General features: G+C 43.7%; 2 protein-coding genes across 2 annotated transcripts in view; both read left to right on the top strand.

Moving 5' to 3' along the window:
- Positions 1-6,368: 6,368 nt before the first annotated feature.
- Positions 6,369-7,592, top strand: LOC109196108 (uncharacterized). Its single transcript, XM_019349339.2, has 3 exons — positions 6,369-6,485; positions 6,571-6,853; positions 6,945-7,592. Exons 1-3 carry the CDS (start codon positions 6,394-6,396, stop codon positions 7,590-7,592), a joined length of 1,023 nt encoding a protein of 340 aa, XP_019204884.1. The 5' UTR covers positions 6,369-6,393.
- Positions 7,593-11,579: 3,987 nt separating this feature from the next.
- Positions 11,580-12,672, top strand: part of flna (filamin A, alpha (actin binding protein 280)) — a 43,871-nt gene continuing 42,778 nt past the window's right edge. The window contains exon 1 of the mRNA XM_013276909.3: positions 11,580-11,840. The gene's annotated coding sequence lies outside the window, so the exon portion shown is untranslated. The remainder of the gene's footprint in view (positions 11,841-12,672) is intronic.

The following is a 12,672-nucleotide window of genomic DNA, read 5'->3' as shown; positions in this document are numbered from 1 at the left end:
TGTATGCGTACAGCAACCGTGTGTGAAAAGTGCTCAATAAAGAGATGCTGAAAAGCATGTTCATGCAAACATCGTCGGGTCTGCCGTGATTTGTTTACAATGGGACTTCTGCTCCTGAACCTCTGCGCACAGAGTCCGCAAATCGGGGATATACGAAGTCAGTTTACGCACGGTGTTTGTCTTTAACATAGTTCACGGTGGAGAACAGCTGCTGACATAATGTGGATCCGAAGATCCATAATTGGCCTACCTGGGGCTGAAAGTCTCGATAAATGCACGGCGTTTCGGCGGGTACACCGGCTTCCGCGAGTGTGACGCTTATTTTGAGCGATGAAAAAATAATAGAATATAATTTTATTTTTATATTTCAATGTCACAATAATCTTCCAATTTAGAACTACAAGTTAAAAAGAACTAACATAAATAAAATACACTTCAGCTAAATACTTCTAATTTATTTGCCCAAACCACGCGGAGCCGCAATATAAGGACTAAAGAGCCGCGGGTTGCCGACCCCTGGTCTATACTGTTTCCCCTTTGGAACAAAAACAGCACTGTCTGCACCCTGGCTGAATGCAGTGCTATCCAGAGTACATCTCTCTGCATCGTTGCAGACCTCAGTTTGTTTGCTTTGCTCCTTTCCTCACTGGCCTGGTCGCCGCCGCTCACCAGAATCTCTCTGTTTAGATGAGTTTGAGAGTAGAAGACCCAAGAGAGGCACGCTGGTCCTCAGGGAATCCAGCAGTGCTGTGTGCTCGGGCCGACAGCCAGAAACATGGAAAAAAAGAAGGAGGGTAGAAACACAATGGGGAGGGCTGTGTGAAGCTGGGGGTTTAAAAAAAACAGGCAGGCTAAATGAGACAGAGGAGGCTAACAGACGGGGGAGAGAGGAAGGGAGAGCTTACCTTAAAAGGCTGTGTCGACGGAGAACGTGTGTGTGTGTGGCATCTTGTTAAATGTCCCCAGCGTGTATTAAAGCTGCGTGGCAGGATTAAGGTGCTCTGTAGAGCCAAACACACACACACAACTTCACAAGACAGTCAGGAGACCACCCTGCTGCCAGATCTCACTTTGTAGTTTGTACCTCTGTGACAATTTGTGATCGCACTGTGTGTGCGTGTGTCTGTGTGTGTGTGTCATGTAATCAGGACACGCACAATTTGCACAAGTGAGTTACAGTAAAAGTAGCAAAGCTGTCCATGGAGTCTATGTCCTCAGAGGCGTGCATGTGTGTGTGTGTGTGTGTGTCTGTGTGTGTGTGTTTTAGCTACTAGTAATAGTCTTGTATTCTAATTCATTCAGCTAAGCCACGCCTCCATTTAAAGAGTATAAATGTGCATAGATGACACTGTATCCACCTGGAATACACAGATATGCACACACACACACACACACACACACACACAGATGCACGCCTCTGAGGACATAGACTCCATGGACAGCTTTGCTACTTTTACTGTAACTCACTTGTGCGTGTCCTGATTACATGACACACACACACAGACACACACTCATCCTCCCTGAGCCCCATCCAGTCATTACCCAACAGGAACTGAAGATCTGGGAATAAGTCCAGAGTTCTCTCACTTTCTCTCTCAGTTTGTCAGCGCTGCTCTCTCCTCCAATCTGAGGGATTTTCTTAATATGGCCAGAAAGGGAGTGAAAAGAGGCCGAGCGAGAGCTCGAGGGTGGAAAGCAGTTCAAATGTCCGTGTTCCAGCTGTCGTCATGTCCAAACTCGACCCATGTTACACTGTTGTAGTTTACACGGCTGAGTTCACCACTCAGAAACACACCAAGAGGTTTAAGGCCAGAGTGATTTACTCTGAGAACCAACCTGAAACGACTGCATTTATTCTGAGGAGGCCAAAGCCTTTCAGTGAACGTCAGACATGGAACTGTAGACTTTAAACAGGACCAGTGTCACTGTATTTCTACAATGCAGGGATGGCTGTTTGTGTTTTCTGTGGCACGCAGCCTCAAGAACAGCTTATTGATAGTTTTTGTTTTTGTGATGTTTCTTCAATCCAGCATGAACAATGAATGAAAATAGAATGTTCTTAATATTTGTAACATGTTTCATGTAAAAATATTTGTAAAGTATTTTTATGCAATATAACTATATGTCTCTCAGAAATTGTCCCGAGTTGTCCTGTGCAGTGTGACATTTTTCATTTGTGTGTCCACACAGAAAATATGGGACTTTTCAGATTTTAAGCAGCCAGTACTCTGACTTTTGAAATATCTGTCCCAAATTACAGATCCCAGTTCATTTTGATGGTAATAGGAGAAAACTGTCGGCTTTTATCTCCAATAGTTTTGGGATATTTATGTTTAAACATTGTCGCAGATTTCAGTGTGCCAGAACTTGGCCTGAAACTGGGTCGACAGACCATTTTATGAAAAGAATAATCGTTGCATATGTTCAAACTGTGCAACTTTCTGATGCTCACAGGCTGAATACTGTTTAAGTTCTTCCTCTCCACTGCAGCCACCAGTCAGGGTGAAGTGTACAGTTAACCTTTTCACAGTAACCCACCCACGTTCTCACGACACAGTCCAGCCTCACAGTGTGAAGACTCAAAATAACCAGCCTCAGTATGGAAGTATAAACATAACAAATCAAATTAAATGTCCCATTTGAACTTTGTGAAACATAAAGTCGATTAATTATGTAAGAAGCAGAAGAAGAACACCTGGATCCACAGTCACTTAACCCCAGCACAGATGAGGGAACAGTGACTGACAAGTTGTAGCATATGTGAAACTGTGGAAACGCTCCAGATGATGACATCATTGAATATACAGAGTATGAAAAGCTGCTCTAAAAGCCAAAGGAGCTACTGTGAGGAATGTGACATATTCAACATGTTGAGCTTTGTTTAACACACTGTGTGCTCCTCGTGTGACACAGTGCTGTGTAAAAGCCTCGTGCCACCCTTCCCTTCCTTGTGTTTTGCTAGGAAAATGGGAAACATGCATGTGCATCGAAACGTTTGCAAACATTTAAAAAAATCAACATATGAGGCAAAAACTGAGCCAATATTTGTTGTGACCAAATGTACGTTTCAAGACATCCTGAACACTCTATGATTTCTTTAAGCAGCCTTCAGGAATATTTCATAAGAGATTTTCTTCTTTAAAAGTCCAGCTTTGTGTTTTTGTCAGACTGTGGTCCACATTCATTCATCTGCAGTCAGTTATCGCCTTGACCACTTCTTTCAAAGATATTATGAAAACTCACAGACGTAAAAACCACATGAATGTTACATTATCAGATCACTTCAGCATGAATTCACCCTTTGTGAAACAGGAAGTGATCCCTGCTTCATATACATCATGATTATGGGGTGCACCTCTGCCTCTGGACACCAACATTTCAACAGTTAATCTCTCAGCTCAAACGAGAGTTTGTGACGGGGTCACCCCTGAGGCTCAGCTGTTCTGTTCCCATATTGTGCTTCACTCTACAGTGATACTAATATAAATAACAACCAGTGCCATGAAAACTATTTACCATCTTCCTGATTGTTGGATAGTCACTAGACATATGTCTCAGATACGTCTCACATTTGAATATTAGACAAAGATGACCTCAGTAAATACAGAATGGCATTTTTAATGATGGTCCAAACCTGTGTGGCCTATGTGGAAAAGTAACTGCCACCCTGTTGTGTGACACACAGGATCAGCTGACGCTGGAACAGAAGGAAACCTGGATCTTAATCATCTTCAGCAGAGCCTCAGTGTTTGCCTGCTGTTTTGAACTGAATGACCAGAGAAATAAGACACTAATACTTACAATACTTATAATACTTACTACAGTGCTACAATATGGCTTTGTCTATGTGTCAGTGTAAGCCAGCATGTTGGCTCTGACTGACTGATTATTAGACATAACAGAACTGTGTGTGTGTGTGCACACACATGCACAGACACACACAGACACACACACAGACACACCCTCGTGCAAACGCTTCATTATTCCTGAAGTTGTAATGTTCTAAGTCAGTGTTGTTTACAGTGCCTGAGCTAAGTCCTGACACCACATGTGTTAACAGAGTGCACGTGCAGGTGCAGGAGGGTTTAACTGCTGCTTCGTGCTGTAGTGACAGTGAGCGCTGGTTCACGCTGACGCTTGCTGGGATCTTTAATTGTTCCGTTGTGAGCAGTTTGCATTGTTTTGTTTGAGTCTGTTGATGATCTGATGAGGAACGTGTGGTGAAGTCCACTAATGTTAAACCATGTTCTACACTATCATTAATTTGACTCATTATACATCTCCAGTGTTACTGTGTAGCTACACGGCTCTATAACCATAACAAACATTTAGAAATGATCCATTCTGTCTATCCAGGCTCATCTACAGCAGCTGGCACAGCTGGCTTAAATGACTCTTTCATAGGAATTTCATACCCATTCACTCCACAAGCCATCCTCAACAATCAGGCTACAGGTAGCTTCACATATTTCATTAACAGGGCCTTTCGTACCTGGAATATTTTCACCTGAATATCCGTGGCAAAGAAAGAAAAAGGGTTTTATTATGAAGCTGTTGCACTTAATGAACTGGGCCAACTTCATTCTGGTTTGAGGGACCTGTACTGGTCTTCAGGCTGTGTGGGGACAGAGGAAGAGACTAGCAGCAATATGGCAACCAGACAGTATCAAAAGACTAGGCAAGCAAGTGAAGCTCCTATTAGGATTTATTGGTATTAAAGCTAACATCTGTCAGCTTCATATGTAGGCAGGACTTTAGAAATCATTTATGTGAAGCATCACAAAGCTCCCCATTCTGCTTGGCTGCTAACATAAAGACTGAACCTGCTTTCAGCACAAATGCATCTTTTATAAAGGTTCCATATTTTAATGATCTTCTTCTTCTTTTTGCTTCTCCCTTTGAGGGCCACCACACCTAATAATTGGCCTCCATTTCAACCTATCCCTAACATCCTCTTATGTCACACCATGCTTCACAACATACAGGACTCTTCTTCAAACTCGTCATCTTTCTCTTTTAGGATAAAACACATTAACAAAGTCAGCTGTTGCACTCATTAACATGTGTATACAATATGTGATGCATTTAATCCTCCCTGGCTCTCGCGTCTTTGTCTTGTCTCCCTCCCCTCCCCCCTCCCTCAGCCTGGTTTTGCAGAAGGTTTCTTCCTGTTAAAAGGGAGGTTTTCCTTCCCGCTGTCGCCAAAGCACTTGCTGATAGGAGACTATATGACTCTTATGGTTCCCTCTGTCTTCTCTGTATTATTGCAGCGTCTTTACCTTGCAAAGGGGACTGTTTTTATGATGTGGCTCTATGTAAATAAAATTAAATTGAACTTGTGAACACAAGTCTTCCACAGATTGCCTGACAATATTTTTTCTCCCAGGACAGGCCTTCACCCCTACCAGCTGAGTCTTGAAAAGCTGTGCTCAGTTAATAAAGCATGTGCAGCCTCACTGTGGACAATCATTGTTTATTCAGTTCAATTCAATTTTAAAGAATACAGTGTGGCCCAAGACACTGACAGACTGCAGCTGGCACAGAGAAAAACCAAAGCAGAATGTGTTTGAGGCTTTGACCATCACAGGGCTCTACAGCCCAATTTATCCTCTTTGTGCAGCTGCTAATCCAGCTGTGTGCAAATGTTAAAAACTGTTAGCAAATAGACAGTGATTCAAATGTACTACCACCTTAATAAAACCATTTGTTTGGTTTCTCTTTAACACATTTTTCTGCCTCAGCTGGTCCTAAATTCCACTTGGTACCTAAATATAGGCTTTACAGTTTTTTCTGAATGCTTAAACCCTAACTGTGATTCTTATAGCACAATTTCTAAAACTATTAATACTTATAGCAAAACCACTCACTGAGTTTGCAAAACTAAAAGCACAAACACTGCTTTGCACTCAGTTTGCCATTTTGTAACACACACTTTGCAAAACTGTAGGCACAATCCACTGCACAGCACTCTTTTTGCAGAACTTTAAACACAACTCACTGCTTTACACTCAATTACCAAATTTCCAACAAACTCCTAGCAAAACTATACACATGTATGGCTATCATTAACACTATTTTGCCAACTGTCTGGCACACTTTCACATGTGAAAACTGTTTTAGATAATTAGTCCACTTTGCAATCAGCCTAAGCACTATAAACAGGCCACAGGTAAGCTGTCTATGTGGAGTACAATGGAAGGAGCAGCAAGAGTGAGAAGAGTGAGAATCAGAGGAGGCCGAGGGAGAGGACGTGGAGGTGAAGAAGTTGGAGGAAGAGGACGTGGAGGAGCAAGAAGAGGACGAGGAGGGGAAAGAGGAAGGGTAAGAAGAGTAAGGAACAGAATAACTGATGACATCAGAGCTACAATAGTGGATCATGTCATCAACCATGGGATGACCCTGAGGGAAGCTGGCCAATGCGTTCAGCCTAAACTGAGCCGCTACACTGTGGCAGGCATCATTAGGACATTTCGAAATGAGAATCGGTAAGTACTTTGTAGCACGGCCATACTCTAATGAGAAACACAACAGTACCATACATGCAAAAATACTGAAATTATTACTTTACAGAATTGCTAGACGTCCAGATGTTGGGGGCAGAGGCAGAATGTTCACTCCAGAGCAAGAGACCCATATAGTGAACATGGTGATTGCCAATAATGCAATAAGACTGCGTGAAATACAGCAGCGCATAATTGATAATGACACCATCTTTCAAAATATACACAGTGCAAGCATTTCTGCACTGAGTCGTGTACTTGTGCGCCACAGAATAAGAATGAAGCAAATTTACAGAGTTCCTTTCGAGAGAAACACAGAACGTGTAAAGCAACTGCGATATGACTATGTGCAGGTAAGCTAGTGTCATTGGTTCTGAATGTGGAAGTGCATACTGTAGTGCTGTGCATGGGCCTGATGTGTTGCATTTGTTTTGTCTTGTCCAGAGAGTGATGGAACTAGAAGCAGATGCAATGGGACATGAGCTACTTTTTGTGGATGAGGCCGGTTTTAACCTCAGTAAAACCAGGAGACGTGGCAGGAACATTATTGGACACCGTGCCATCATCAATGTCCCAGGACAACGTGGTGGTAACATAACCATGTGTGCAGCTATAAGCCAAAATGGTGTTGTTCACCATCATGCAACCATAGGCCCATACAACACTGCACACATTATTGCATTCCTGGACACCTTGCATGACATGCTCACTGTTCAGAGACCAGAGCAGACCCGATATGTCATCATATGGGACAATGTTGGTTTCCATAGGGCTGCTTTGGTCCGCAACTGGTTTACAGACCACCCATCCTTCACTGTACTCATCCTCCCCCCATACTCTCCATTCTTAAATCCCATCGAGGAGTTCTTCTCTGCCTGGTGCTGGAAAGTGTACGACCATCATCCTCATCAACAGGTAGCCCTTTTACAGGCAGTGGAGGAGGCATGTGGAGACATTGACCAGGCATCATGTCAGGCCTGGATACGGCATTCAAGGAGATATTTTCCCCGGCGCCTTGGACTGGAGGATATCGCATGCGACGTGGACGAAATTTTGTGGCCGGACCCAGAAAGACAACATGATGTAGGCTGATTGTCTTTTTTTTCCTTTTTTTTGTGAAATTCCTATTTTGTGTTGTGACTTTGTCTTGGTTTTGATGAGTGTGAATAAACACCAATACTTGAAGTTTGAATCCTTGTATGTTTACATGACACTATGACAAAAGTGTGACCTCAAATTGACATCTGTGCACAGAGAAAGCAAAAGCCAGATGTGTTTTGTATTCATACCATCAGTGTGCAGTTGGCGCATTGTGTGCTTAGTAGATGATGGCTTGTGTGTACTGTTTGATAGGAAAACACCATTTTTACGAAGGTGTGAAGAGTTAATCTAGCTGTGTTCGCTTTTGCAAGAGAACTACAATGTTTTGATAATTGGGTGACAGGTTTTCTTATTTGTGTGTAGAGTTTTGCAAAAATAGCCAATAGTTACAAAAAATGTGCTTAAGCAATCAGAAAAAAACTGTAATATGGGAGCCACTTTTATGTGTAAGATCCTTTAAGTTCGACTCAGATGGAAAGTGGGGGAGCTGGATGAGAGAACAAGGGATGCAAGTAAAGAGGCGCATTTGTTTACTAACCTGCAAGTGGCTTTTAATGCGCTTTTTATGGGTCTAAGAGGTCAGGCTGAGGGTCTGTGTGCAGGACTACATGTGGACAGTTTGTCAAGCTCTACGAGCCCTGTGTGTGTGTGTGTGTGTGTGTGTGTGTGTGTGTGTGTGTGTGTGTGTGTGTGTGTGCATGTGTGTGTGTGTGTGTGTGTGTGTGTGTGTGTGTGTGTGTGTGCATATGTGTGTGTGTGTGTGTGCATATGTGTGTGTGTGTGTGTGCCCATATGTGTGTGTGTGTGTGTGTGTGTGCGCATGTGTGTGTGTGTGTGTGTGTGTGTGTGTGTGTGTGTGCGCGCATATGTGTGTGTGTGTGTGTGTGTGTGTGTGTGTGTGTGTGTGTGTGTGTGTGTTTAGTTTTTAAAGAGAGAATCTTTGTCCTTGTTCGTTCCTGATTCTTCGCTGTTTTCTCTCGAACACATTATCTTTGACCTTTCGATGTCTTTTCTCATCAGCAGTCCCAGCCCACTGGGAATCTCTTTCTCTTTGCCTGTGACATTTTTGGTCTGTTTAGTTGCAGCTGTACTTAAACACTGTGACTTGTCCTCCTTTAAAAGGAGCAGTCAGGCCAGCCCTGCTCCGTTTACAGGAGGACAAGTCACAGTGTTTAAGTACAGCTGCTGAGCCCACAGTGTGACAGAGACAGTCCAACTGGAAAAACTTTCTTTTCTTTAACAGTCTGGTGCCCAGTTGTCATTCTCTATAAGAGAGCAGCCCTTTGTGTGGCATTAGAGCTCGTTCATTCCTCAGTGACGTTGTGAGTTTTCCACAATTTTATCACATACTTTCATATCAGCTTTCACTCTTCACTGATTTACTCAGACCTCTATCACCCTGTGAAGAAGATCGGATCAGTGTTGTCTTTCTTGAGATCTGTTTTTCCAGTTATGAGTCATTTATTTCTGTAGCTGCAAACAGATAACAAAGATGACGATGAATTGATTTCACAACACAGTAATGGTCCATCGTATCTAAATCAACCATGAACTATTTATAAAAGATGATGTCACTCACTAATTTTGGATTTCATAGCCAGAAGCCTCAATTTTAGCTTTCTGGTTGCCATCCATCAAAAATAAAATAACTGAAGCCTGATACAGTGCACAGGTTGAATTTATAACTTTCTAAAAAGTTATAAATTCATTTTTCTCTCACTGTTCAAGTAAACCTACCCCTGAAGTTATAGACTGATCATTTCTTTGATAGCGGGCAAACTTACGAACTCAGCTGGGGTTCACATCATGTTTTCTCTGACTGTATAATTGACCCCTCATCTCCCAACTGTTCCTCAGACCTGATTCTGGGATCCTCTGCTGCTCGCTGTCACTCTCATCCAGTTCACTGACCTCACCAAAGGGCTGACCTTATGACCCTAACCGTCCAATCAAATTCTTTCCTCCCATAAAATTTCTCTTAACCATTATTGCCTAAAGACAGTGGCCTAACTGCACAATGTTGCCCTGAGGCAACAAACCAAGAAAGGCTGATGTAGTAAATGAATTAACTCAGAATCTGTCTGTAAACAAATAAAAATAGGATTCAGATGAAAATGCGCATATTTTTAGACATTAGTCTTAGCAGTAGCTAGCATTCTGTCACATGCAGACTTGGCACCGACCCCCAGGTCAAAGGTCAAACCCTCTGCTACTCATCGTTTTACTGAATACTGAAGTGTTAAATCCATAAGTCAAAATCCTGCTCCTCACATACAAGGTCTTAAATAATCAGGCCCCATCTTATCTTAATGACCTTGTAGTACCATATCACCCTATTAGAGCAGTTTGCACTCAGACTGTACTAGACAGTAATAGAGTATTTAAAAGTAGAATGGCAGGCATACTAGTTATTATTCATCTATGTCTCTCCTTCCAAGTGTGTGACAACACATAGTAACATCCTTCCAATCTTGGCAGATGGCCCCGCCCCTCCCTGAGCCTGGTTCTGTCGGAGGTTTTTTCCTGTTAAAAGGGAGTTTTTCCTTCCCACTGTCGCCAAAGTGCTTGCTCATAGGGGGTCATATGATTGTTGGGTTTTCTTTGTTTTCTCTGTATTATTGTAGAGTTTTTACCTTACAATATAAAGCGTGTCTTTAGTGTGCCTTGTCATCATACACTATTTACAGTTTCAGAACACAAAGATCTTGACAGTGAAAACATTCACCTCAAGGCTTCGAATGAAACCTCAGTCAATGATGTCACAGTGGCTACATCCATGTTTTATATACAGACACAGATTTTTCTCCCTAAAACGAAACCTTTGTTTTTTGCTTCATCTGTCTTTCGCTCACTTATATGCGCATGTCTGCAAGTGTGTATGTGCGCGTGTGTGAACCAGTATGTATTAATCAGAGCCATATGTTTGCAGTCGATCAGTGACATCATGTGTATGCAGTTACTTCACCACCCACAGGCTCATCTGTAGCGGTAAACACACACACACACACACACACACACACACACACAGATGGGCCTTTGTGACCTTAAAGCACAGATTGAGCTTTTCTGTAAAGCTCTGTAACCTCCCTCCTTTGGCTCCCTCCTCTCCTCTAGGTCCTGTCCTCTCTCACACTCCATTTCTAGGAAGACAATATAGAGAAAATACCACCATTATGCAGATTACATTTCTTCTAATACATGAAGATATCCTTTTCCCTTGTGACAGCTGTGACAGGCTCTGAACCTGAATTACATAGGTGGAAGAAAATGGACTTGATGTATGGATGGAGAACATATTCTAATGCACTAACGAGAACTATTAAAAGCTATTCCTAATGTTGCCTACAGAATACAGTCTCTCCGTTCTTGACTCCACTCTCACTTTCACCTCCCTAAACAGTCTCTACCTCCTCCTCCCCTTCCGTCCATCCTCCCTCCAGACTGATGAACTGTGAGTAGAGGGCACAGCAGAGACACATTCTTGTTTCCTGAGCCAATGCTCAGCTGGAGAGCACTGAAACACAGTGTGTGTGTGTGTGTGTGTGTGTGTGTGTGTGTGTGTGTGTGTGCGCGCTCACACATACACCTCCCCATGTTGACTCAGAGCAGGACCTGACACAGAAACTCAGCTCCCTCAGTCTCCCTTAACAATAACAGATAAAAGGAAAGAGAGCAGGGGCTGAAAGACATATGACCACTCACAGAAATACCATGCAAGACAGATGAGGAGCTTTACACACACTCACACACACGCACACATACACACACTCACACCAGGGTACAATAAAAATGGATGAGATCAGAGCAGAGCACAGACCGGTGACATCATACCTATAAAATCCAGGCGCGGTCGTGACGTCACCAAGTAAAAAAGGCAGACACAGCCGAGAGAGAGAGAGAGAGAGAGAGAGTAACACCCCCAGCACCTCTGATGCTTTACCCGTTTACCAATTAAGGCTCTCACGGTGCAGGCAGAGAGAGAGAGGGGGATCGAGAGGTGGAGGTAGAAAAGAGAAAAAGAGCGGAGGGACTATCTCTTTCTTTTCTTTTGCGCCACCAGTACCAATACACCCATTTCCCCCCACCGGGACTGAGCGTGGGGAGGGAGCTCCGGGACTTCGGTGCGCACACACACACATAAACACACCCTCTGTGACCACAGCAACATCTGCGCGCAGACGGAGCGGACAGAGAGAACGCACACACGGACGACTGAAGATCACAGGCTCCAGCACACAGGTGAGTGCGTTTCCGATGTGAGGAGGCTCCTTTCACACTGTGAGGCTTCCTGCGTGGCGTGTGTGCTCAAGTTTTCTGTGTTCAGCCGGGAGTGTCCGCTGCTTCTGCCGCGGGTGCGGTGGATGGGTTTTCCTGTTAAACTTTGAGGGAGGTTCACTGAGTGCGCTCAGGGCTTGGCTGCTGACGGTAAAGCCCCGGTGGTCCACGGTCAGCCCCACGCTGTTCCTGCGTGTAAACTTTATTTGCTGGTTTTTGCGCGCGTGGACCGCAGCAGCGGACTCCCCGGTGTTACAATTAGGGGTTCCACACCAAATAAGGTCATCCACGGCCACTGGTGCTGTTTTACCGGGGGGCCAAGTGGTGGCCGCGTGCGCCCTCCGCCGCCGGGAGCGGGAAACCGCAAGAGCACGCGCGCCGCCGGGTCCACTTTACATTGAGGACGTTTGAACATGACACAAGAGTTCACCTCCCGAAGTATCAGTGATCCACTAACAGCAGCCTGACAGAACACTCAAAACTAAAAGTGCACCTGTCCCAGATTTTACTCTCGTGGCTGCTTGAAATAATTATTCTCTCCAGTCTGGACTCATTTGATCTAATCTGGATATTATTCAGAAGAATGGTTGAATTTTCACTTAAGACATTTCAGAGACACAGCTTGATGATCATTCATCTAATTCTCAAAATAAGGAAAAGAAACTATAAATTATGCAGAGTGAAGGTTCCCTCGTAGTGCACCACAGCTTTCATCCTGTGATAGCTGGCGTAGGAAAACTGATCGATGAAAACATAAAAATACTCTGGCAATTATCAAAAAGATGCCTGCCAAGTA

This window comes from Oreochromis niloticus, linkage group LG20, assembly GCF_001858045.2.
Source record: "Oreochromis niloticus isolate F11D_XX linkage group LG20, O_niloticus_UMD_NMBU, whole genome shotgun sequence".
NCBI classification, from domain to species: Eukaryota; Metazoa; Chordata; class Actinopteri; order Cichliformes; family Cichlidae; genus Oreochromis; species Oreochromis niloticus.
This window is presented reverse-complemented; position numbering and strand designations above follow the sequence as displayed.